At 44.3% G+C, this 24,537-nt stretch overlaps 15 protein-coding genes across 15 annotated transcripts; 7 read left to right on the top strand and 8 right to left on the bottom strand.

The window, feature by feature from the left end:
• Window positions 1-6: 6 nt before the first annotated feature.
• On the bottom strand, window positions 7-1,662 carry OGAPODRAFT_11761 (uncharacterized protein; the record flags this gene model as incomplete). The annotated part of the gene is made up of 1 exon (XM_018353295.1): window positions 7-1,662. The coding sequence occupies one exon, from the start codon at window positions 1,660-1,662 to the stop codon at window positions 7-9; it is 1,656 nt and encodes a 551-aa protein (XP_018212216.1).
• OGAPODRAFT_75341 (uncharacterized protein) lies at window positions 24-7,419 on the top strand. The gene has a single exon (XM_018356011.1). It carries the CDS (start codon window positions 4,258-4,260, stop codon window positions 5,521-5,523), a length of 1,266 nt encoding a protein of 421 aa, XP_018212213.1. The 5' UTR covers window positions 24-4,257; the 3' UTR covers window positions 5,524-7,419.
• OGAPODRAFT_15704 (delta9-fatty acid desaturase) lies at window positions 1,789-3,303 on the bottom strand. The gene has a single exon (XM_018353902.1). It carries the CDS (start codon window positions 3,290-3,292, stop codon window positions 1,832-1,834), a length of 1,461 nt encoding a protein of 486 aa, XP_018212215.1. The 5' UTR covers window positions 3,293-3,303; the 3' UTR covers window positions 1,789-1,831.
• On the bottom strand, window positions 3,313-7,419 carry OGAPODRAFT_15703 (uncharacterized protein). Its single transcript, XM_018353901.1, has one exon. The coding sequence runs from the start codon at window positions 7,308-7,310 to the stop codon at window positions 5,568-5,570; it is 1,743 nt and encodes a 580-aa protein (XP_018212212.1). The 5' UTR covers window positions 7,311-7,419; the 3' UTR covers window positions 3,313-5,567.
• Window positions 3,513-4,238, bottom strand: OGAPODRAFT_23286 (uncharacterized protein; the record flags this gene model as incomplete). Its single annotated transcript, XM_018355241.1, has 1 exon — window positions 3,513-4,238. One exon carries the CDS (start codon window positions 4,236-4,238, stop codon window positions 3,513-3,515), a length of 726 nt encoding a protein of 241 aa, XP_018212214.1.
• Window positions 7,420-7,451: 32 nt separating the features above from the next.
• On the top strand, window positions 7,452-8,564 carry OGAPODRAFT_15702 (uncharacterized protein). The gene has a single exon (XM_018353900.1). The coding sequence runs from the start codon at window positions 7,582-7,584 to the stop codon at window positions 8,479-8,481; it is 900 nt and encodes a 299-aa protein (XP_018212211.1). The 5' UTR covers window positions 7,452-7,581; the 3' UTR covers window positions 8,482-8,564.
• Window positions 8,565-8,848: 284 nt separating this feature from the next.
• OGAPODRAFT_75338 (uncharacterized protein) lies at window positions 8,849-10,324 on the top strand (the record flags this gene model as incomplete). The annotated part of the gene is made up of 1 exon (XM_018356010.1): window positions 8,849-10,324. The coding sequence occupies one exon, from the start codon at window positions 8,849-8,851 to the stop codon at window positions 10,322-10,324; it is 1,476 nt and encodes a 491-aa protein (XP_018212210.1).
• Window positions 10,325-10,358: 34 nt separating this feature from the next.
• OGAPODRAFT_15701 (uncharacterized protein) lies at window positions 10,359-12,778 on the bottom strand. The gene has a single exon (XM_018353899.1). The coding sequence runs from the start codon at window positions 12,666-12,668 to the stop codon at window positions 10,380-10,382; it is 2,289 nt and encodes a 762-aa protein (XP_018212209.1). The 5' UTR covers window positions 12,669-12,778; the 3' UTR covers window positions 10,359-10,379.
• Window positions 10,361-15,538, top strand: OGAPODRAFT_85780 (uncharacterized protein). The gene has a single exon (XM_018356814.1). It carries the CDS (start codon window positions 12,887-12,889, stop codon window positions 15,404-15,406), a length of 2,520 nt encoding a protein of 839 aa, XP_018212208.1. The 5' UTR covers window positions 10,361-12,886; the 3' UTR covers window positions 15,407-15,538.
• On the bottom strand, window positions 15,441-16,481 carry OGAPODRAFT_6895 (uncharacterized protein; the record flags this gene model as incomplete). Its single annotated transcript, XM_018355828.1, has 1 exon — window positions 15,441-16,481. One exon carries the CDS (start codon window positions 16,479-16,481, stop codon window positions 15,441-15,443), a length of 1,041 nt encoding a protein of 346 aa, XP_018212207.1.
• A 52-nt stretch (window positions 16,482-16,533) lies between these two features.
• OGAPODRAFT_92677 (uncharacterized protein) lies at window positions 16,534-19,529 on the top strand (the record flags this gene model as incomplete). Its single annotated transcript, XM_018357197.1, has 1 exon — window positions 16,534-19,529. The coding sequence occupies one exon, from the start codon at window positions 16,534-16,536 to the stop codon at window positions 17,926-17,928; it is 1,395 nt and encodes a 464-aa protein (XP_018212206.1). The 3' UTR covers window positions 17,929-19,529.
• On the bottom strand, window positions 16,737-19,814 carry OGAPODRAFT_98002 (uncharacterized protein; the record flags this gene model as incomplete). The annotated part of the gene is made up of 1 exon (XM_018357985.1): window positions 16,737-19,814. One exon carries the CDS (start codon window positions 19,812-19,814, stop codon window positions 17,925-17,927), a length of 1,890 nt encoding a protein of 629 aa, XP_018212205.1. The 3' UTR covers window positions 16,737-17,924.
• A 183-nt stretch (window positions 19,815-19,997) lies between these two features.
• On the top strand, window positions 19,998-22,028 carry OGAPODRAFT_97999 (uncharacterized protein; the record flags this gene model as incomplete). The annotated part of the gene is made up of 1 exon (XM_018357984.1): window positions 19,998-22,028. One exon carries the CDS (start codon window positions 19,998-20,000, stop codon window positions 20,637-20,639), a length of 642 nt encoding a protein of 213 aa, XP_018212204.1. The 3' UTR covers window positions 20,640-22,028.
• Window positions 20,127-22,080, bottom strand: OGAPODRAFT_75333 (uncharacterized protein; the record flags this gene model as incomplete). The annotated part of the gene is made up of 1 exon (XM_018356009.1): window positions 20,127-22,080. The coding sequence occupies one exon, from the start codon at window positions 22,078-22,080 to the stop codon at window positions 20,614-20,616; it is 1,467 nt and encodes a 488-aa protein (XP_018212203.1). The 3' UTR covers window positions 20,127-20,613.
• Window positions 22,081-23,588: 1,508 nt separating this feature from the next.
• OGAPODRAFT_15699 (uncharacterized protein) lies at window positions 23,589-24,386 on the top strand (the record flags this gene model as incomplete). The annotated part of the gene is made up of 1 exon (XM_018353898.1): window positions 23,589-24,386. A coding segment is annotated over one exon (767 nt), but the record flags the coding sequence as incomplete, so codon positions are not given.
• Window positions 24,387-24,537: the final 151 nt, after the last annotated feature.

The following is a 24,537-nucleotide window of genomic DNA, read 5'->3' as shown; positions in this document are numbered from 1 at the left end:
TAGATATCAGATAGTCTCTAGTAGTTTCTGTTCGTATAATTGTGTTAGCCGACTGACGTTGCGTCCGCGAGCGACACGGAACGTGCCAGTGGCATCTCTAGTCTTTTGCTGGCTCTGCTGAAACAGCAGGTCTTTTTCTGTGTATTTTACCAATTTGGAGGTCAACTGCTCTGATGGCCTCAGAAGTTCATTTCTTAGCTTGTCCGAGACTTTCTTTTTTCCGGACTCATAAACAAAATCTTCAAATTGTTCATCCACCTCTATTTCCGGCTTCCGATCCTTGGCTTTGCGAGCCACCGGGGGCGTTGGCGGCTCGACTTTGCGCACTTTGTATTCTATCTTTCGCTCCATTGGACTATCTGTGACCTCCCTCTTCTCGAAGTCCAAAATGTCATCCATGCTGATTACCTCCTCGAAGTCTCTCAACTGATGTCCGTTCACAAGCACCTTATCGTAATTGCGGAAGAGCGAGCACAGAAACTTGAATAACGAGTCAAACCCATTGTCGAGCTCTTGGTGGGTCCTCTCGTTATACAGGATTTTCGTGAAAGACAAAATCAACCGTAAATTTTGTCTCTCTTTCATCTGCGAGATGTTTTTAGCTTGAGGCTCGGTTTCTTCATGGGACAATTTGACTGTTAGACGATGCATCAGCACTAACAGCTTCACCAGAATATAGCTATTGTCGTAATTGAGACGCTGGACGTTCAATATCGGAGTTGAATTGTTGAGAGACCTCAAAACTGGTCTTCTGGAGACAGGATACTTGAAAGACAACAACTCACCAAGAGCCGTGTTCAGATCTTCGAGTCGTGAGAAGTCGTAGTTATACTTGGTGAGCACGTCGAGAGGAACAAGTGGCTGGTCAGATTCGCTCAGCTGAGCGATGAACTTCTCGAGGATGAGATAATGCTCCAGAAACGAGAAATCAGACAAGCAAAGCCGCTGATCACGACTGAGAGCGTCGCTAAATATCTCAACAGCAACAAGAGTCTCGTGCTTCAACTGTCCACCTTTAATCAATATCAACCACTCTTCGGGCGTTAATTGTTTGTCCAGATGCTTGGTTGTCATGTATGAGAGAAGATTGTTGTAAATTTTGGAGAACTGTTTGAATGCCAAACCATGCGACAGGTTCAATGGCACCCCATATATTTTGGGGAATTGTCTATTGAGAACGATGCGATCGTTGTGGTATACAATTTTATCCACAAGGTAGCAGGTGAGGGAAATGGGAATCTTGGTGATATCGATATGTTGGGCCAAAATGGACAGGTTCTCACAATAAACAATCTGCCTCGTGAAATTCCAAAACCTTTTGAAAAAGTCTACAACAGACTTCACGATCCAGTTACTTCCGTGTACCAAGTACACCTTGTAGAGATATCTTTTATTTTGTGATGGGATGAGGCTGAACAACTTCACCAGGTTCAATGGCACTTTGAATGAAGTGGCCTGGTCGTTATCGTAATCACAAAACCCTCCAGCTAAAAGAGCCAAGCAGTGATCTTCTGCCGGCATCTGGGAAACGATCCGTTCCGCTAATTGCGCTATCTGCCGTTCATTGGACAGAGAGGGGAAAAGTGTGGTGTCCAGAACATAAAGAGGGAGCTCCGATGACGGGTCGTATGTGGTAGACTTGAAAAATACGCGCGAGCCCATGAAAAGTGATGTATCCACAACAAAAAAAAACCACGCTTTTTTTATTTACATTTAGGTGAAGAAAAAAAAACATATCCTAAAAAGGGGTGCATATCCTATATGACATCCGTTATTTTTCATCTTTTCGTCGTCTCAACAGAAATCATGAAATCAATAACCGCGGGTCCCTCTACTCCTTTTTGTTTTCCTTGCTGGCAAGATACCGCAATTGCGCGTCGAAAGTATCTCCATTAGCTCCGCCATCCCTGATGACAGCAACTCTCATAGTAGCCAACAAGTTGTGAGCAGCGTTCGAGTGGGCATACACACCTCCATTGAAGGCCATTGTAGCATCCTTACCAAAGGAGGTTTTTAGGAGAGCTTGCCCTCCCGGGTGCTCCGTAAGAAAGTTGGAGCAGTCATGCACAATGCCCGAAATGATCACCAGTCCTTTTTGTTCTTTGGCCTTCTCAAAGAATGTGGACTTATCCCACACTGGCAGCTCACTAAGCTGTGGACCCCAGTTGAGCTTGGCTCTCATTCTGTCCAGCTTCTTCTGTTGCTGTTGTAAGATACCCTGGTCAATAGCGTTTTGCGAGAATCTCTTCAGGTTATATGCAAGTCCAACCTTGGAGAGAAGGTAGATAACCACCTTGGTTGGATCGTATTGGTACCATTTGAGGGCGTTTCTGTAATCTGATGGGAATTCGTGGTGGAAGTTATGGTACCCTTCTCCAAAAGTGACGAGAGCGGTCAGAATGTGGTCCCTTGGAGTTCTTCTATCGTCGAATGGTTGTTCTCCAATCCAATGGGCAAGTGAGTTCACACAGAAGGTTGCCTGCTGAATGAACACGGCTCTCAGTAATCCAGCGTAGATAAACCCACCCCAAAAGTCATTGAATAGAAAGTGAGTCAAGATGGCTGGGAAGAAGAATGCCATAACCACCATGAGCAACAAGTAATGTCTATGCTGAACTCTGACAACCCAGTCATCAAGCAAATCGCTAATATCGGCTCTTGCCCTGTATCTTGGATTTGGCACTAAAAGCATCCATCCCATATGAGAATACCAGAAACCCCTCTTCGCATCGTATGGGTCTCTTGGCGTGTCTGTGTATCTGTGGTGGACCCTGTGCTGATGTCCCCACATCTTGATAGATCCTTCAACAGCAGAAGCTCCGAAGAGGGCGAAAAAGATTTTCACAGGCAATCTGCAATCATAGGCTCTGTGAGCCCAGTGTCTGTGATATCCAGCAGTGATGGAGAGACCACCAAAGCAGTACAGTATCACTGCGGTCACAAAAGTGTGAAGCTTCAGAGGAACCCATTTGGTGGAGATCAGTCCCGCTAGTGGCACAGCAAGCACCAAGGTGAAGTTGAGCCAGTTGATGTGACGGTGCCAGTTCTCCCACGTCCATGGCTGTTCGCTAATATGTTTCTGCTTGAGATATTTGTTTTTTAGTTCCCTGTCTTTAGCGAGCATCATAGCTACCGAGTCTTTGCTTAGTTCTTCAGCTGTGACATCTGTCATAGACTTGGTTCCCATCAACTTTCCTCCAATGCCATAAGCCACTATTCTCTTAGTGGGCTTGTTGGTACCTGCCGCCACAGCATTAGCAGTGGATAGGTCCACAGAATCCAGTGCTGACATTTTCGTGAGAAGAATTGCCTGTACTAGTGAATATGTACTTATATTAAAAAAAAAATTGAGATCAAGCCACTAATAAAACCGCCCCGTCGATTTGTTGGGATGCTGCCCAACAGAGAATTTAATCGACAGGCGTCGACAAAAGATTTTTCTGTCGACAGCTGTCATTTATTTTTTGTGGGACAAATTAGCTGCCGCCCTGTACGCTGGCTGATGCTTCTAATCAGTCAGTCTTTGACTGCCGGCGGACCTCGTAGTTTTTCCACCATCTTCGTGCAACACTTTTAATTGCAAACAACGCCCCAATAAATGGGATATACTCTAGCAGCGTGACCCACAAAGAAGGCTGCACTTTGCGTATCACGCTATCAATCTTCTGGTTAAGCTCCTCAACACTATTGTTATTGTCTAGTACGTAATCTGATCGCTTGATCTTGTCATCGTTCGACATCTGGCTTGCAATTCTTTTTTCACACTCCGCACGGCTGAGTTCCGGATTACGCTCCATCAGCCTTTGCAATTGTATCTTTGGTTCGCAAACCACACTTACTACCATGCCACAAATAATATCCATGCCTGCTTCGAAAAGCAACGGCACGTCAAGAACCACGATTGACTCCAATTTAAGCCAGCTGCACAGCATCAGCCACAGCATTTCTTTGCGCACTTGGCCATGTGTGATCTTGTTGAGAATTTGCAATTCGCCTTTATTTTGAAACACATAAGCTCCAAGAGCAGGTCTATTCAAGGTGCCATCGGGCAAAATTAGGTCAGTAATCTTATCACCAAAATATCGCACTATTTTCTTATACGCAGGCCGTCCAGGCTCCACTATTTGGTGAGCAATCTCGTCGGCATCGATGACAGTTATGTGATACTCTTCTTGCAAGCGTTTGGACACGGTGGATTTTCCGCTGGCTATACCTCCGGTTAGTCCTAGAACAAGCATAATTATTTTTTTATTTTTCATGGATCCATTAAAGAAATTGGTCCACTGGCTTGAGGGCGACTCACAGCGTCCTGCAGCCCTCATATCCTCAAAACTCCATGTCAATAAAGTCGATGTGACGGGTCGGTCGCTTGTAGCGAACAGCAAGATAGCCAAAAACGAGCCACTGATAACCGTGCCGCACTCTTATTTATTGAACTACGTGACAATACTCAAACATCTAGAGAAAAGCGCAAACTGGGATTCTCCCATCAACAGTACGAACTACATCTATGTTCCTGAGGGGCCGATTGATCCAATTTATGCCAATTTCGAATTATCCAAACTGCTGCAGTTATCGTCCTTTCAGCTTGTTTCACTCTACCTCGTTCTGGAAAAACAAAAACCAGAATCTTATTGGAAACCCTTCATTGACGTGCTCCCGTCGATATCAGAGCTTGATGGGATGCCTATGATATGGGCTCTTCAAAATGACCCAATATTCGATTTGCTACCAAATTCTATAAAAGAGCACTCTAAAGCCCAACAGGAAAAATTCCTCAGCGACTACAATGCTGTTCAAGAGTTTCTTTTGGTTGCTGGCTTGGACGGTACAAGTCTTGTCCCCCAAGATGATTTTTTATGGGCTTGGGTTTGCTGCAATTCGAGATGCCTATATATGGAACTACCAGAAATATTGGACAAACAGCTGGAGGATAATTTTACACTTGTTCCTTTTGTTGATTTCATCAACCACGCACCTGAGGATCATTGCTCCGTTAGTATCTCTTCTACCAAAGGATTTCAGGTGACGTCCGGGTCCCGTCCATATGGCAATGGAGACCAAATATTTTTTAGCTATGGAGCACACAGTGACGAGTTTCTTCTCTGCGAATATGGATTCATGCTACCCCCTTGTTGTAATCCATGGAACAGCCTTGATATAACACCTTACATTTTGAAATTGCTCAAAGGTGAACAGTCAGAATTCCTCAAGAAGCACAACTACTACGGTGAGTACACTCTAACGTCAAATGAAATGTCGTTCCGAACTGAAATTGCTCTGGCAACGCTGCAAGAGAAAGATCTCAGCAAAATACTGCCGATGATTAATGGCATGAGCGAAGGTGCTCCATATAAAAAAAATACCAATTTACTAGTTGAAAAGATCCTGCATAAAATTCAGGCCGCCTCCAAAGAGAAACAAGAAGAATTGCGCCGATATCCCGAATGCTACAGGACATCGTTAGTCATTCAAGCGCATCATAATATCAATATCATTTGCGACGCATATATACAGTATTGAAGAACTAAAATTTACAGCAAGTTTGAAGCGCATGCAACTCTTTTCTAAAACTTATTGTTTCTGTCCCAACGGCGATTCCCATAATTCTTTCTTTCGAAGTTACCTCCGTACCCATTACCAAATCTTCTTTGTTTGTATGATCCCTCATTTCTGTCTCCAAAGTTCCTTTGTCCCCTGTTGTTGTATCCTCCAGAATTGAATCCCTTTCTCAAATTCCCTCTCACGTTGAAAACACCTTCGGCATCACGAGATGAAACTCTAAATCTATCAAGATCGACAGCTTTGACAGAAGGCAGATTACCTTCACCCATAAATTTTTGATAAAGATCACCACAATCAAGAGCAAGACTTTTCGGATCACCATCTTTCTCTATCCGAGGCACAGACCCATAAGACCCTAAAAGCGACGTGATCATCTGGTTCATATCAGATGGAATGTCTCTCAAAGCGCTTATCATTTGCTTTTCGAAATCGGGAGTAATCTCAGGTTTTTCCAAAATCTCAAACTCGTGACCTTCTTCCTTTAATCTTTCAGCATAAAACATTTCATGCTCGGTCAATACGGAGATAGACTCTCCTGTAGATCCGGCTCTTCCTGTTCTACCCACCCTGTGAGTATGCGAAGCTGTTTCATATTGCACTCCCAACTGAATCACACAGTTGACACCAGGGAAATCCATACCTCTAGCACCGACGTTAGACGAGACCAAAACTCCCTTTCTAGCATTTCTGAATCTGACCTGGTTTCTGTTGCGAGCACCCTGACTCAAATCGCCGTGCAGTGTGTAGACCTCGGCTTTTCTACCATAGTATTCGTCGATGACCTCTTTAGCCAAACAATAGAAGAAATCCGTGGTCTTAATGTTCGGCATGAACACAATAACCTTACCGTTGGTGGCATCTAATTTTTCAATCAACAATTTCAAGGCAACGGCAAAGCTTTCAAAAAGGCTATTTGTGGTCACAAGTGACTGTTGGACACTGTCCGTCACTTCTGGGCCAGAACTCACATCAATATATTTGTAATTCTCGCCCATCAGTTTGCGGGCAAGTTCTTTCGTGTTCGAGTCCATGGTGGCAGAAAACATGGTCACTTTAAGCAAGCTAGGATCTTGATGATTCTCTTTGAACCGGCTAACGACAGCCAAGAGAGCTTCCTTAAAATCATGAGCGCAAAGAACGTCAGCCTCATCAATAACAAAATGTCTCAAATCTTTGAATGATTTTGCAAATGATTCATCAGACTCCAACATGTCAAGCAATCTTCCTGGTGTTGCCACTAAGGCCGCAGATTTGAATCTTCCATTAACTCCCCTTCTAATTTGATCATACTTCATCTGCCCAACGCACAAATCGATGCCTCGGCGGTTGTTTCTAGGGGCAGAAACCTTCCAAACCTTATCCAGAGCCCTTTGGGTTTGGAAAGCAAGGTCTCTAGTAGGGTTGATCACCACCGTGTGAACACTGTCCTGCTTCCCAAAATTTTTGTCACTCAACCACTCGTTGATCACAGGGAGGCCAAACGCGTAGGTTTTACCAGTCCCAGTTTTTGCTCTCACTAACACACCATTACTGGTAGTGAGCATCTCTGGGATCACTCTTCCTTGGACTTCAGTGAGGGTTTCACTAGCGACCTTTGTGAAAGCATCCTGAATTTTCAAGTGAAGGTCAGTTTGGTCAACCTGAAGGTTCAGACCTTCGGTGCTATAAAAAGCAGCAGCTCTCCTAACGGCAGGGATGCCTAAAGTAGCCTTCACGACAAGCAACGGCTTAGGAAGAACAAACATTGAAATATCCTCCTGAGATAAAATTTTCAGGGAGCGAAAATTTTTCCTCTACAGGGTCGATCGACTTTAGAAAATACCAAAAGTACGTAATTATCTTAGCATGACTAGAAACGTGTTTTTGTTAGGCTCGGACTTGAATTTCAAGTTCTTAGCAGCCCAAGCAAAGCGAACATTGAGCCCGCAGGAATTCGATGTTCAGCTGCTTTTCAACAATTCACGGCTGTTCAGGCGATTTACCGAGGCAGGATCTACAATAAAGTATACTAACAAAATGACTCCAGGTAATCCTGTAGCCAACGAACTTCGATTCAAGGCCTATGAAAAGCTTCCCGAAACACCCGGTTTCAGTATTGACGATTTGATAGTATCCATGAACACGCTGCGACTGGAAGAACAGATTCTTCCGTACGCTAGCTGGATCTCTAAGGATACGAATTTACTATTTATCAATCCACCATTGGGAGCAATACAGGCCGCTTTGGATCATTTGTGGCCTCGCAGCTCTGAAACCAGGCCAAATGTGTTTCAAGCTGTCTCCACGCACATTTTATCGAGCTCGTCAAACTTTGATGTGAATCATATAAAAGCAGGAAAATTACTGATCTCAGCATATCCATCCAAACGAAGTTTTGCAAGCTTTGCCAGCTCGCAGTCTACCTTTTTTCCTGCCGACACAGTTGTTCCTTCTGTAGTGAAAGGATTATTGGATAATCGCATACTCCAAGCAACGTATTGCCCTTTGAAGGACGTTTACCAGGTACAGATCGAAACAGCAGTGGCAGACTGTTGTCTAAATGCATTGGGTCAGATCCTGAACTTTGATCTAGGCTCTTTGGGCTACACAGAGTCGGTTGAGCGCATCGTTTCCGACATTGTCGATGAATGCATACAAGTTTTACAAACCACAAGCCACTATCGTGTATTGCATCGATACGACCCGTCAATGACGCGGTTGCTCAAGAAGGAACGGTTGATGGTGCTCATAAAGGAGTTAGTTGAACAGCATGGGTTCAATCACCAGCAGTCAGTTCCTGGTTATGCGACCAGCTATATTGTCAACTCAGCTAAGCAACACCGCCAATCAACCCCTGTCAATAGCATGTTGAATAATCTGCTCATAGCCAAGCGTGAACTGGAGCACCAAGAAAATGAGCTACCATTCGTCAAATAAATCTGAATGTATCACTGTACGAGTCGCGAATCCTTCTGAACAATTACACGACTTGCCCATCACAGTAATAAAAAAGATAAAATATCTGAGCGCTAAGATAATTTTAAAGATTTACAGGCTTTGTTTGTTTTATCAGATACTCAATTAGTGGACGAAACTCAACCCACCACGCGATAATTCTTTCGAGCTCTTCTAAACTCAAAAATACAGTGGATAGCTTTGGGCATTGAAATTGCCTGTATTAGAACTAGCATTAGAAAGATTCAAAAGGATAGCTTTTTTTGTTTTACAAAGCCAAAAAAAATATCCCTTTTTTGTTTCTATGCAAAACGTTAACTAGTTTCGTGGGCCAAAAATAATAGTTCCAATGAGCTTTTTTGAAACTGTTATGGATACTGAGAGCATTGATCGTCCAGGTACGGGAGATGTCTCAATTGATCTGGCTACTCATATGGTCAAGACTCCGCTCATGCCTCTGGACCTGAATAATATCAACGTCCATGCCAATGACGCAAAAGGCCAGTCAGTCATAATTCCGCTAAATGATGGCAACGCTTTTCGACCAGACTCACGTCAAACCAATTCGTCAGGGAACTTCCAACCGAATTTCAATTCTGCGTTTGATCCCAAATTTCTCGAAGTGTATACTACAAACTCGCCCAAAGAAGTGATATCACCAACACGATTGCTATGCAAAAGTTCAAATAGCACACCAAGGCTGATTCCTGCAATCTCCATGCTTACACCTAGCGGTTTTAGTGATGTATTTAAGCAGTCACCCCTCAAGGTGTACTCTAGATCGGATCCACCGCAATCTGCTTCCAGAATGATGTTCCCACGCTCCTTGTATGATGATGTTGAATTGTCCAATGCTTGGCTTGGGAGGGATACCCCGAACGGCGATACTACAGAAAATATGCTCTCGGAAGGACATGCATTCGGCAATATGAATGATTCCAATTTTTATATTCAATCCTCGTTGCCTGGTTCACGAGAAGCTAACAGGGTCCCAAGCGACTCATCTTACTCGAAAGAAAAACCAAAGAACAGATTTGGTGTGGAAGCGATTAGTTCCCTTCCTTCCTCAAGACCTGTATCAGAGAGTTTCAAAATACCGACTTTCAATATACCAGCAGATCTGAAGTACGAAGAGAAAGATTTTGACTTTGGCCTGGATTACAGAGAAGACAAGAAGGCCAAAGCAGCGTCTTTTCCGACAGTGTCGAACACGATCAAAGAAACTTTTGGAGCACTACTTTTAGGGGAACAACCAGTGAAGAAGAAAAGAGGAAGAAAGCCAGGATCCACAAACAAAAAACGTAAGGAGGGCGCCGCAAAAGACGACAAAAATAAGAAGAAGAAACTGAAAGTTAGATTTCCCAAAAAAAGAAAAACTACGCTATCCGACATAGATCCTGCTGTTCACTTTCAATTTGGGAATGATGATGACTTTCTTGGGCAGGACGATTTCGATCTTGTCGACATTGACTCGCACAAACCACATGCCTCTGGCGGGCCGGAGGATATGCAAGATCGGATGAAGAGAATAAGAAATCGGGCCCCTAGATCTAAGAACGGTTGTTGGACATGCCGACTCAGAAGAAAACGATGCCCTGAACAGAGACCTGTTTGTTCTGAGTGTGTGAGGTTAGGTCTTGAATGCGATGGTTACTCCTCTGAGCGGCCTGCATTCATGCGGAATGCAAATGCTGCAAAAGGTAAGATGGAAGAGATAAAAATTATAACGCTAGCCAAGAAAAAACGTGGTTCGAAACAAAGGTACGAACGCGAACAACGCTTGTCTGCAGGCTCTCCCAGCGATCCGCTAAAACCACCTAGTTAAATTTGCAACCGACTCTTTCAATATAAAAAGTCTATTAATTATAAATGTGTATATACTATGGTTTTCCATATTGGTGATACGCGTTATAAGGTTTCTCTGTTTGTCCCGCTTCTTGATTCATTGTTTCCATATTCAACGGTTGCTGGAAAAAGAATGGATTATAGTTCATTGCATTAAATGAATCAGCCAGAGGTAACTGGGGGTGAAGATTAAATGCATTGCCGCTGGTGTGGGCCGGGAGAGGGTCAACTGTAGGCTTGAAGAACTGAGATTGAGGTATATCCATAGGGTAGTAAAAGCCCATATTTGCTTGCTGTGGTTGCAGATTAGCCATCAACGGCTGGTTCGACCAGATGTTAGGAAATATCGGAGGACTCGTAGCAGGTGCGGTCTTTGCCGGCGCTTTAGTCAGCTCTGGGGAGTTTGCGGCGCTAACAGGCTGAGTTGTCAAATCTTCCTCGTGATCGCTTACAATCGAGTCCACCATGGAAACAAATTGGTGTTCATTTTCCTCGTAATTCAGTTTACCATCTTCTAGAGGCTTGGTGCGTTTCTTTGAAAATGGCTTCACCTTGCTGTCTGGGATCAAGAATAATTGAGTAGTATGATCAAATTGCAAGTCGACTTTGTTCTCACTTAGAATACGTATTCCCATGTGTGCAACCGAAATCATTCTAAGGACATAGTCACAAAGTTTCATGGACTTATGACTTTCGTCTGGGAGCTCTCCAATCAAAGCAAGCACCGAAGTCTCAGACTTCTCTTGGAACTTGCTATCATTGAAATCATCCAATGCATAATTGATTGGCCTGAATTCTTTCAAAGTAACGTCCTCTTTAAAGAGCCTTTTTCTTTCAGGCTTGTAGTCCTTGAATCTCGTATTGGCGTCCACTTGGGAACTTGCATCCGGGTAAACGCGGAAATATTCAACAGCGTTGTTGACGATCTGAGCCAACTTTAAAGCGTATTTCGGAGTTTGAATCAGATAGCTTCTTGGAAGCTCCCTCTCCTTGAACCAACAAAGCATCAGTCTAACAAGAGGCAGCAACAAATGGGTGAGATCAGGCTGCTCGGAATTTCCATTCCAGTTATCTAGCGAGATCTGCATCATGTTGTCCAAAAATCTGAATGTGAATTTCAAGTATTCTCCGATGATAGCGGTGCTATGGTCTAGCTCGGGATGGACCATGTTGTTATCCACCAGCAGCTCAAATCCTCCAATCAATATCACAAGCTGTTTAAAATATAGATCATTGAAAACCTGCTTCCGATAATCCAGTTGTTTCATAAATTTGAAAAATTCCGTCTCGATGTTCTGGATCGAGTGATGATGAATCAAGTAGCCCTCCGACTCCTTCCACTGGCCTGGCAGCAGATAATAATCAAATAGAACAAGGAACTGATATCTCAGCAGCTCATATTTCACATTTTTTGTAAGATCGGATTTAGGCGTTGAATTATGCGCTTCGAAAACTCTCAACATCGGATTAGGTTTTTTCGACACATAATTAATAAGGTTACCGAGGCCGATAGGTAATGGTTCGCTGCTGAGGGACGACCGGATAAAGTTGTAAACCACATTGAAGCTATCCTCTTTGAGGTTATCGATGATAGCAATGTGGTTGTAAGGATCTCCCAACGACGGCAAGATCAGGAGAGCCAACTTATAAAGCTCAATAGACTTGCTATAATTGTTGTTATCTTCTTTAGAGATTGAAGCTGTCGGCAAATACGTCTTTGCAACCAATGCGCGATATCTGGAGAGGTCTCCAATGTAAAGAACGCATTTGCTAATAACGTAGACCAACGACTCAATCGTGCGCTGGGATGGGGATTTTCTCGGCTCTTTGATAGTGATGTCTATTTTCAGCGTCGTCGTAAGTTTCTTGACTGGAACAAAAAGTAGAATGTCATGCGATATGAGAATCTCCTTCACCAAACTGATATAAAAATCATAGCACTTGGAAATGAAGCGCACAAAATGCTCGAAGGTCTTCCGGATTTCCACGCTGGTAAAAGGCCTTTGCTTTTTAGACGACGACTTCTTTTTCGACAAGAACCGAAACTGAGACTGAAATATCTTGATTGTAGGGTGATGAAGGTCCACCCATACTCTGTCGACGATTTTCCCCAGCATAACCCGAGAAGCGGTAGGGACGTTCAGATTATCGAGGATGTAGGTCAATAGCTTTGACTGAGCGAAACTAACAGTACCGAGCAGAAGAGACTCATCGCTAGCGTATTTATTGCCTAGAATCTCCAGTATCTTCTGCTTGTTCTGAGATAATATCTGCTCTATGGGCTCCTCCAACTTGGAACGGTTATTGAATTCGGAATTCGTCATCAGTGAAATAGGGCCAAAACGGGGCTCATTGAATGACTGTTAGACGCAGATCTTACTCTTGGACAAATGTTCACTCAAATTCTATGCTCTTCGCGAACAGCAATTTACGCGCTTGGATCAAATCACTTGTAAATTCCTGACACTATCTTGAGATAAAAAAATATTCGTAAAGAAATCCACAGTAATAAAATCTCTCATATAACCAGGCGATTAGTTCTATGATTGATGATTATTTGCAAATTGAAAAAAATTTGAGAGATGCCCCAAAACCGACCAGGCTGGTCACAACGCAGCTGCTCATATCTGCAGTAGCTGGGTTTTTCATATTTTCGGCATTTTGTGTCTTGAGATGCCGCTTCCCCAATATTTACATGGCACGAATGAACTACCTAGGCGTGTCAAATCGCAAATTCATGCCACCGGTGCTTTCCACTAAATCACTATTTGGCTGGTTGGCTACTGTCTGGCGTATAACGGAGGCCGACATTTTAGAGTACGCTGGACTTGATGCTTTTGTGTTTCTTGGGTTCTTCAAGATGAGTATAAAACTTCTGTCTGTGTGCTGGCTTTTTTCGGTTCTAATTATCTCACCAATCCGCTACTACTTCACTGGAGACTACGATCAAAGTGACGGTGACGATAGTTCGGACCCCAAGGATCCCTCAGAGGCGACAGACTATCACACATATTTGTGGCTCTATGTCATTTTTACCTATGTCTTTACTTTCATCACTGAGTATTTCCTCATGCAGCAGACGCGCAAAGTTATTCAGTATCGGCAAAATATTCTCGGTAACCAAAATTCTATTACGGATAGGACCATCCGATTGAGTGGAATTCCCCCCGAGCTTCGAAATGAGCGCGCCCTACGGGAAAGTATTGAGTCCTTGGGTATTGGTAAGGTTGCCAAGATAGTCATTTGCAGGGAATGGAAGAAGCTGGATTTGTTGTTTAAACAGAGGAATCACATCATTCGTAAATTGGAGATCTTTTGGGCAAGGTACATCGGCACTACAAAAAACCCGACCTTTAACATTCGGCCGTTTGTTGAAAGCTCATATCCATTAACACCTGAATGCCCGAGATACAGGGATGAAGAAGAAGGCTCGGATAGCACACATGCCGGTACAACATCCGATGCAGATACATCGGATTACGAATATGGCTCCAATTCTGTTGTCGAGTACCAAGCTTCCCCAACCGAAACCGATCCTTTCGGAACGAGTTTTGGGTCTGCAGTGTATAAGAAGAGACCTCAGATAAAGTTGGGTTTTTTGGGAATTTGTGGCAAGTCGGTGGATGCGATCGATTACTATACGCAGCAATTGAACGTGATAGATGAAGAGATTATGGTCGCTCGTCAGAGACATTATCCTGCTACCCCTACAGCATTTATCACGATGGACTCGGTTGCAACGGCGCAGATGGTGGCACAAGCAGTTCTAGATCCTCGAGTCAGTTTCTTAATCACCCGCACGGCTCCTGCTCCCAAAGATATCATTTGGGAGAACGTGACTCTTCCTCGCAAAGACAGAGTCCTAAAAATCTACTACATCACCATATTGACTGGAATCATGGGAGTTGCCTTTATTTTTCCTGTCGGTTACCTGGCTACATTGCTTAATTTGAAGACCATCAGTAAGTTTTGGCCAGATTTAGGAGAGCTTCTTGAAAAACATGAATGGGCGCAGAAGTTTGTCACTGAACTGCTTCCTGTGTATCTGTTTACCTTGCTGAATTTTGTGATCCCATACTTATACGTTTGGCTGTCTTCCAGACAGGGATTCGTCTCCCACGGAGAGGAGGAGCTATCGGTGGTGTCCAAGAACTTTTTCTATGTTTTTGTCAACTTGTTCCTGGTTTTCACAATGGCCGGTACCGCCTCGAATTACTGGGGTTATTTAAGCGACTCCAAGAAGCTTGCTCTGCAGTTGGCGACGTCCTTGAGAGGATTGTCGTCTTTTTATGTCGATACCATTTTGCTTCAAGGATTGGCTCTTATGCCTTTGAAATTGCTGATTACGGGCCATGTGTTGCGTTTCATGTTTATTCGTGCAAACTGCAAGACACCGAGGGACTTTAAAGAACTTTACAGGCCACCTGTATTCAATTTTGGTTTGCATCTGCCGCATCCCATTCTCATCTTGATTATCACATTGCTCTATAGCGTGATGTCCACCAAAATTTTGTCCTCGGGGCTTGCATACTTCATCATTGGTTATTTTGTGTACAAGTACCTGCTAATCTACGCATGCATCCATCCCCAGCACTCGACAGGTCAAGTGATGCCAATTATTTTCCGTCGCATTGTTTTAGGGCTGCTTCTCTTCCAATTGACAGTGGCGGGCTCTTTGGCCCTGAACAATGCTTACCTTTTGGCGATGTTTCTTATCCCCCTGCCCTTCCTGACCATATTGTACTTGTGGAATTTCGAACGCAACTATCTACCGCTGAGCTTTTTCATTGCCCTACGTGCTATCAACAAGGATACGCAGGTTGATACAGATCCGCAAAGCTCAGCTGGCGTGAGAGCGACCCACCCTTTGACAATCGGAGTGAGTTACTCATCCTTGAGATCCAGTACCATCGACGAGCGCAGAGAGTACAATCAGACTTACGAGTATCCGTACCTGGTGCAAAGTTTAGAAGGCCCGTGGCTGGCAGTCGATGGCGAACACGTTGTGATGGCTACAAAGGATGGCACAGTGCGGAAACGGTTTACCTTCGAAGAGTTTTAGAATCTATAGAGCGCGAATATATGAAGAGCGATATTCAAAGACCAAGATATTTGAACAATTCAGTCACTAGCTCCAGCTTCAATTGGAGTTGATGTATTTCATCCAGTATAAGGGTCTTGAATGGTAGGTGGTACATGAGGCGGAAGACTGACATAATCAAAAGTCTGGTGACAACGAGCTTGATGACATGGCTAGTAAAGACGACCAGGGAGATTTTCCAATAGTGGTTGTTTGGATTTTGTAGTAATACGATGTGGATAGCTTCAATAAGGATGACAAGGTGTATGATCTGGACCGTGTTTGCTGTGATGTTGAGGATAAATATATCGTATGGCCAAATAAGCATCACAATCGGGAAGAGCTTGATAAGGTTGGAAAGAAGAATTGTTGAGGAAATGATGCTAATGAAATAATCCCTGGAGAAGTGGACTCTTTGAATGTTTGCGGGGCATGATGATGTAGACGAAGAGGAGGATACGGACCTTGTTAATTGGGGCAAGTCGGTCGGAGACAAAGCTTTGCAAGACGACAGAGACGCATTATTTTCAAATTCGACTGTAATTGGGTATCCAAATTCAAGGACTCTGTAGGTGAAGAATTGAAGCGACAAATGCAGAACGACGGTATCGAGAACCGCCTTTGTTAAAAAGAACAAATACTGTGACATGATTCTTGGTAATTCCAAAACAATCTGATTGATCAATGATGTTCTGTATACATTCTCCAAATAATTCTTTTCCTCGTAGGCCCATGTCAAGTAGACCTCGAATAGAAGCATGAGCACCAAGAGGCGCAAGAATGGGCCATGTCGTTGGAAGAACGTTCGTTTCTCGTGTTGCAATTCTCTTTTTCCATCTTCAATATCTGCCCCGTAGTTGAGCGATTGGTTGTAGATCGTGTGTCTGTAGGCCTGAGGTTTCAAAAGCATGAGATCGATAAATAACAGCACCTTATCAAATTCGATATATCGGTCCGCAACCTTGTGACAGTTGGAACATATCGTCAGTCGAATGTGGTCTCCCTTATATTTCTCATAAAGAGTCTGAATGGGTGTAGAGCACTCCACACAAATCATGCTCAAAACTAGATGTGTTTTTTTTTGTTTTAAATACTGATTGATTATTTGCATGTCTCAAAGAAAGGTGTGCCCATATTTCCAAAATGGCAACTGCCGCTACGGAAACCGATGTCACAATCTTCACATCAAAAATGGTCATGAGGATCTGAAAAGCTTTACATCTGCCTCCTCCTTGCAGGCCAAGACAGAAGACATAAGAAAAAATATCGATGCAATACTGCCTGATGTTCGCAATGGTGCTATATTGACTGCCTTTAGTTTGCCTCCGCCCGCCAACGTGAACATTATAAGCGGAAGAGACGTATCGTATGAGGAGCTGCGGGTTCAATACTATCAAAACCCAGATACTGCTGTTCATGAATATAATAGTCGAAAACAAGACATGATTAAATGCCTGGAATACGTGCGGAAAGACGCCCAAAAGGCTGCTAGGTATTTGCAATTAGCAGCTGAGAAAAATCCAGCAGATGTCAAACCTTTCATCAATTTCTCTATCGATATGAACCCTGCCCCATCTTCATCCTTACCGTTTGGAAATCGAGGTTCATCGCCTTTCAATCAGCAGAGTTCCTCTCTAGGTTCCGCTAAAAATCATTTCGGGGCCCCTGCAGCGCAATCCAATCCTTTTGGCACAGCAGTGACAACTAACGCTAACCCGTTTGCATCATCCAACACTCCCGCTTTCGGAAGCGCAGGTTTTGGTTCCAAACCCAACCCCTTTGGATCACAAACCAGCACAAACAGCGTATCTAATCCATTTGGTAGCTCTTCAGGAGCCTCCTCGGGTTTCGGCAAAACAGGTTTTGGGCAGCCGACGGGAGCTTTTGCAAGTGTTAAACCAAATCCATTTGGAGGTCAATCTAATGCATCCTCGAGCACTGCCAGTCCATTTGGCGCAATCTCTGGCAACACAATGAACTCAAGTACGATGTCGTTTCCTAATGGAGTCGGTGCAGGTGCTTCGTCCTCTGCTGGTCCCTTTGGGGGCCAGACTAGTACGATTCAGCCCAGTCCTTTTGGAGCAGGATCACAGTCCACTACGTCTAACGCTGGCCCTTTTGGAAACCCACAGACATCGTCCGCTTTTGGAAAAACTGGGTTTGGCTCATTTGGCGCTCAAAAAGCCTCTCCTTTTGGCCAGCAGACTGCTAATGCTGGTGTTTTTGGTCAAGCTGCGACCAAGAACGTCAGCAGCTCGTCGCCTTTCACACAGCCATCGTCTGCGCCTTTTGGCCAGGCTCAAAACTCGCCTTTCGTACAACCAAGTGCGGCATCATTTGGACAAACTACAAACCCTACGCCTACAGGATTCAAACAGGCTGCAATAGAAGAGCAGCCAACCAAAGTTGACGACCTGTCCGAATCTATTATCAATGAATTCAAGGCTGAGCATTTCAAGCTGGGACTGGTCCCGGATGTTCCACCTCCACTTGAGATGTGCTAAGCGTTACTGGCCGTCACAGTTCGATAACTGTCCGCCAGGAGACGTGAGCTGCGGCTGGTCAATGCGAATGCCTCGCGATACATGGACCCTATTTCCTGAAGCACCTGCTCTCTTTGAATGGATCCCTCGCAAATTGCTTTTAGTTTGACCTCAAGATTTTTGCGCAAGAAAGGTTTAGTCAAGGACATGCTATCAAAGCCAATTTGGCTGAACCCTTCGGCCAAGGCATAGCCCAGCTCGGTTGGGATGAGAACCTTGGACTTGGACTTTCCGCGGCCCTGATCTTCTTTGGTGACATATGAGCGCTCTATAATTTTTTCAATATGCTCTGCGATTGTGGCATCAGTGCCAATTCCGTTGATATCCATCAGCGCAATCAATTCTGGCTCGGTGAGGGGGCTAGGAGGTGACGTTTTTCCCGTGGATAACTGTGCAGAGGTCAGAGTAACTTTATCCCCGGCCTGAACTTCCGGAATCTTGGACTTGGATGACTCCCACGAATTGTAAACATATACTTCCAAGTAATTGAGTTCGTTGACAATGAGTCCCGAAGCCGTGAAAGTTTCTGTCCCCCATTTGAGAGTCAAACTGGTTCTCAAACCAGTCGCATCTTTAGAGCAACATCCCAAAAATCGACGCACCACGTATTCGTAAAGCTTTCGTTCGTTTGCGTTCAATGACTCTCCACTCGTGAAAATGACAGGATGAATAGGAGGGTGTGCTTTGTCGTCGTGGGAGCCCTCTCTCGGTTGCCTGAATTTGCTACCGTCGTTTAACAACATTTGGGCGTACTGACCCCATGTTTGAGACTGTGTTTGCGATTGGATCAGTTTTTTGAGATCCATGTTCTTGGGAAATCGGTCGGTCTCTGTCCTGGGGTAGGAAATAAATCCAGAATTGTACAGCTTTTCTGCAATGGTGAGTGTTTGCTTTGCGCTGAATTTGAAAAATCTAGCACAGTCTTTCTGCATCTCGACGGTGGTAAGCGGTAAAGGAGCCCAGTTTGAGGTTGGTTTTGTGTCAAGCGATACCACTGTTGCCTCATTACCATCCATCTCGATACAGTTTTGATATATGCAGAGGGCCGCAAATCTATCGAATAAATGGCCTCTAGTCCATGTGGCCGATGTTGTCCCTTTGGCTTTGTCATTCTTCTTTTTGAAAGCGAGGTTCAAGTACCAGAAATCCTCCGGTATAAAGTTCTTGATTCGTTTGTAACGGTCAACCACAAAACCGAGGGTAGGGAACTGACACCCACCATAAGACACAACGTTGTCGTATCTAAAATTTCGTCTGAACAAATCCGTGAGAAGCCGCGTGAAGCTGGATCCTGTACGTAAATCAAGTTCCATACGTGTCAGCACGGCGTCGATCGCCTTTTGATCTAATTTTGTGGTATTGCACGCAGCACGAATCACGTGTGACCGTTCAAGATGGGAGAAATGTGCTCGCTGAGTGGTCTCCAAGTTAATGCTCGGGTTTTTCTTTCGTGCTTGCTCCATAATTTCGTATCCAATGTACTCTCCCTCCCGATCGCAATCTGTCCATATCATCAGCACATTGGATCGTGAAGCTTCATCAGTGATATTTTTGGCAATGTTCATGGAATTCTTGTCTGTGTATTTTGTCAGAACAGGGGCATCAAATAGACTCGAGTGCTCGCATTTTCCCCAACCATAATTCTCAGGGAAATCTATCGTGGTGATGTGGCCAGTCACTGCGGTCATGGTAACCTGACAACTTCCGAACTGCGGGAAATTGAAGTCGAAATCATAGTTTTTGATCCAGCCTACCTTTGTTTCTCGCGTGGATACACGCCCCCCTCCAAGTATGAAAGCCACTGCTTTCGCTATGGCAGGTTTCTCCGCAACACAAAGAACCCTCATGACGCGTAGAAAACGATAAATATTTCGATCTGATTATGTAACTTTCTCTCTGAAATATTTTACACAATGGCCTGCTCAAGGTACTCACCGCGAAACCTCCACTCCGTTCTGCGACATGCGCACTATGACAAGATTCTATGCTACGAGCAAGGCAACCAAATTCAGGAGCAACTTGTCTCGGAAATGCTTGAAAATAAAAAGCACAAGATACCAAATAATAGGCCCACAGTCCTATCTTTCCAATTCCAACACACATACACTGGAGGCAAACGAGAACGGATCAATACAACTCCTGAGCGCCGACAATTCATAGAACTTATAAAAAACGCTAAATTTGTACAGACATCCAGAGGAGGCCAGATCACGTACCATGGCCCGGGACAACTGGTATTATATCCAATAATAGATTTAAGCGAGTTCAAGGGTCTTAAATCAAAATGCTATGTATCCTTGCTCGAGAATTGCGCAATAGAAACTTTGAAAGAGTCTTGGGTGGGTATTAATGCGGTGACCACTGAGAACACAGGAGTTTGGGTCGACAATAACGGGTTGCGGAAAATTGCCTCCATAGGAGTGAACTTGCAACGATCGATAACATCTCACGGAATATCAATCAACGCATTTCCAGATCTGTCTTATGTAAACGATCCGAGAATAGTGCTTTGCGGTCTCGACCAGTACCAGCAGACGTCGATCAAGGAAGAAATCGGTAAGGTGGTGGATATAGATAGACTGGCTCATTCATTTGTGAAGCACTTGGCTAATCGACTGGGCTTGGGAGTAGAAGCTCACCTCAATCCTAATTTGAGATCCACGAAACAATAGTGGGTTCATACTTAAATAGTAATGCAATGGCCAGGGCGATCATCATTGTAGAGGTAACGTATATTGGAATAGTATGGGTTTGACGTCGCACGGTTAGCGGCTTTTCGACTTTTATCTGTATATCATCGGGCTTTTGATTATGCATTTCATCCCCATGTTTCGGAGTTTCAGCTCGCGGTAAAGGCTCAGTCGGCAACGGAGACACCTCTTTGGAACTCTCTAATTCTCTGGTCAATTCTTCCACCTTGAGCCCTAAGGAATAGGTTTCCTTTTGCGCCTGCAGTTTCATGGTTCTCTCTTTCTCTAATTCGTCTAGAACCGAACCGAGTTTCGACTTAACGCTTTCCAATTCTCTCAGCACTTTTGAATGAGCTTCCTCTTTTTCCTTGACCGCCACTGCGGCATCTGTTTCACTGGCGCGAGCAACAGCTAGCTGCTCTCTTAGGCTTATCAACTCCCCCTCTAAATCCCTGACGCGCTCATCCGAGTCACTTTGTCCCAGAGCAAAAGCTTTTGGAGTATACTGTGTATAGTTCTTCATGAATTTTGAAATCTCTCGAAGTCTCTGCTGTTGTATGTACTCGTTATTAATCGATATGATGAGTTTTCGTACCACATCATCAAGCTTGGCTGACTGCTTGATAGTCAAGTTAGTCACAATTTTGTCCTCTTCTTTCCTTTTTGGTACTTCTTTCTTCTCAACTTGGGCGACTTCATCCATAAGTGATTCCAACACTAAATCTTCTTGCTCCTCTATCACGTCGCTAAAAATCAGAGCATCTAAAGAGCTGTTAAATAGCTCTAATTTCTTGCTTTCTTGATCGCCTTTACTCAAAGTTTGGCTGATGACATTTTCATAATCCTCTAGGCTCATGTAGGTCAATTCCACCACCTTGCATGTGATCTTTTTGTGTGCCACTTGGGACTCCAGCGTGGTTCCGAGGTCTAACTTGTCGCCTAATTTCAGCTCGTACTCCTTGTGTGGCTCTAGTTTCTCGTCATTGATGAATGTTCCATTGGACGACTTCAAATCTCTGATGTACAGTTTGTTATCTTTGATAAACAGCTCAGCATGATTTCTAGAAAGAACACGCGAGTCAAAGTACCCGTCTGTTATTTTGTTGGTGATTTTGGGCACATTCTGACGGCCAATCTTGAGAGACTCCGGCGCGAGGGGAACATTCAAGATCTTGACCAATTCTGATTGTGATTGATCAGGAGACACAAACTTTACAACGTGGGCAAATTTTTGCAAGCGTGGAGGTTGTGGGTCACTCTCGTGGGGCTCAGACTGGCTTGAAAGCGACGACCCTGAATATAAGGCATTATTATTCACAGAGTTGTAATTGCTTTGTGTCTTAGAAGCCGAACGTTTCCTCTGGTACACAGGCTGGTCCGTCCGTTGTATATCGGTCGTGGCATTGCTGACCTTAGTAGACATGATTTGTGCCAATGGGATATTCGCTGGATTGATGAAACAACAGTCGTTTGATCTACGTTTTTTTTGTTCCAAAAGTTTACCCGTTGTATCTCGACCTCCTTATGATTACCTAATCACGACGCTAATCTGCGGGAGAGTGCGAGACGTTTGAAAGCAGCAACAACCTGCTTTAGAAGCAAAACTTTTGCAATAGGAGGACTATTTCCCTCGGCTATCATGAAATGAATGGTTCACTTGGCTGGCGCTATTTCGACCAATCAGGTTACATTTGCAACCTTAAAATTGATTATAAGGAGTACTGATCTCCAAGCATGTTAAATCTCCCGTGGCAGCAGGTACTGCGTGTCTCATGAGATTTTGGGATGGTTGTAGAATCCTTCTGATCATTCAAAAGTAAGGATCCGAATATCGCATTCCAACCTGATTCTGGCTATAGTCGGCCCTTAATCATGGAACCTGCAGATTTCATTTCTACATATTAACAAAAACAGAGAATTTGAGTTCCCCATTTGGGGCATTTATGTGTTGCCCCGGTCTAATATTCGTGCTGGAACAGAGGTTTAGAAAGGCGAATGCTGGGTTTGAATACACGAAAATGAACGACAAAAGCATCAAAACTGTCCGAGCTATGGCTACAGCGCTCCCTATTTGCTCAAGCTACTATAGGAGTCCTCCGGAAGTCATATCTCAGCTCCACTAATACTAAAACTTCTTTTACTAATTACCTTACCGTAATTGGAAATTTGCCTTATCAAATTGGGTTAAAATGCAGCAAGGTTCGATCAGCGCGCGATAATGGCAAGATAAGTCAGACGTATATAAGGAAGCACAGCCTGCTCTCTTTCTGTTCAATTTCAAACAAAACTACAAACTACCACCATGAAGTTATCTTTCGCTGTTATTGCTCTGGCTACCTGTGCTTTCGCTTACAACGGTACTGAGACGTTGACTACAACTTGTACTGAAGAGAAGTGCACTTCTTCTATTTCAACTTACGAGGATGGTGCTCCTGCTGTTCGTGTTGGAGCCCTGGCCGCTGTTGGAGCCCTGGCTCTGTACGCCCTCTGATAGGGAAATTATTATTATTATGTAATACTTTGCTAAACAGGTGAGATTCAAGTTTTCCTCTAAAACAAAAGGTGTAGAGATGTTGTCCGAAAAATGTGGGCTTCGTTTTCCCGCCCTCGAAAAGGCGGTATCGGGCATTTGCCTTTGTTTACAACCCAGTGCAGGGTCTTAATTTACTCAGAAACATTTTCATGCGGCTTACAATTTTTATCCTTTGTTTTCGCTCGTTAAAAACCGAAAAGTGCGCTTGCTAAGCACCAGAGAAGCCAATCAGGTACTACTCTACAGCTGCAGTTTACACCATCTGCGTGCCAATTGACCACATTGGCTACGTCTATTCACAAATTTAGATGACGGAGACCGTTTCTGGAAACAGCCAAGCACGTAATAAAAGATATATAAAGCGTAGCGCTCCTCGACTGGGGACCATCAAAGATATCCAATGCTCTCGTTTAAAACTCTTTGTGCTACAGCTTTCGCTCTTACTGCCGTTTCTGCTGCCCCTCAGGCAGACCCATTTGCTTTCGCTAATGCAATCGGACTTCCAGTTGCAGCAGAGGCAAGTTACGCTTGTCATGCCTCTTGTGGTTACGCTATTTTAGCTGCTCGTCAATGTTCTCCATCTGGCTCCGAGGACTCGGACTACAACTCCACCTGTCTGTGTGCTTCCGACAGTCAATTCTTGTCCTACGTCCCAGACTGTCTTGACTGCGGATGGTGTCTGTGGAGTGACTACGGATCCTTCTTGACCTCTGCTTTGGCTGAATGTTCCACCAACACCGAGCCAACTGGTACTTCTTGTGCTTCCAGCACCTCTGAAGCGGCTGCAACCTCTTCTTCTTCTGCTGCAACCACCGAGGCTTCTTCAACTGAGGCTGCTTCTTCGACTGAGGAGGCTACTGAGGCTTCTTCCTCCTCTGCTGCTGCCTCAACCCAGGCCACTACTTCCTCTGCTGCTGCTGCTACTACTTCCTCTGAAGCTGTCAGCTCGTCAGCCGATGTTGATACCCATGCTGCCGAATCCACCTCCGCTGCCGAGTCGACTTCCGCCGCTGAGTCGAGCTCCGCTGCTCAGACCATTGCTGCTGAATCTAGCTCTGCTCCATCCAACTCCAGCGGAACTATCTCCACTTTCTCCGGAGCTGGTGCTAAACTGGCCGTTGGAGCTGGAGCCGGTATCGTCGGTCTTGCAGCTCTGCTTATGTAATACTTTAGCGAATCCGAATTTTAGCTTTTCCCTGAACGGTTGTTTTCGTAAATCTATTTTTTTCTGGGGCTGAGATGCCATGACAGCGTTGCTTGTTGCACTGTGGCGTTTTGCCGAAGAAAAAAATTAGATCTGTGGATTTGTAAGCCACAGCAATTTCTTACCAGCTTTTCATTTATTCT

This window comes from Ogataea polymorpha (assembly GCF_001664045.1).
Source record: "Ogataea polymorpha strain NCYC 495 leu1.1 chromosome Unknown OGAPOscaffold_2, whole genome shotgun sequence".
NCBI lineage: Eukaryota > Fungi > Ascomycota > Pichiomycetes > Pichiales > Pichiaceae > Ogataea > Ogataea polymorpha.
Note: the sequence above shows the minus strand (reverse complement) of the source record. Positions and strands in the feature narration are given on the sequence as shown.

Bases quoted from the DNA above. Each gene is read 5' to 3' on its own strand.
- OGAPODRAFT_15704 (XM_018353902.1), bottom strand. From the start codon at position 3,292: ATGTCAGCACTGGATTCTGTGGACCTATCCACTGCTAATGCTGTGGCG.
- OGAPODRAFT_75341 (XM_018356011.1), top strand. From the start codon at position 4,258: ATGGATCCATTAAAGAAATTGGTCCACTGGCTTGAGGGCGACTCACAG.
- OGAPODRAFT_15703 (XM_018353901.1), bottom strand. From the start codon at position 7,310: ATGTTTGTTCTTCCTAAGCCGTTGCTTGTCGTGAAGGCTACTTTAGGC.
- OGAPODRAFT_15702 (XM_018353900.1), top strand. From the start codon at position 7,582: ATGACTCCAGGTAATCCTGTAGCCAACGAACTTCGATTCAAGGCCTAT.
- OGAPODRAFT_15701 (XM_018353899.1), bottom strand. From the start codon at position 12,668: ATGACGAATTCCGAATTCAATAACCGTTCCAAGTTGGAGGAGCCCATA.
- OGAPODRAFT_85780 (XM_018356814.1), top strand. From the start codon at position 12,887: ATGATTGATGATTATTTGCAAATTGAAAAAAATTTGAGAGATGCCCCA.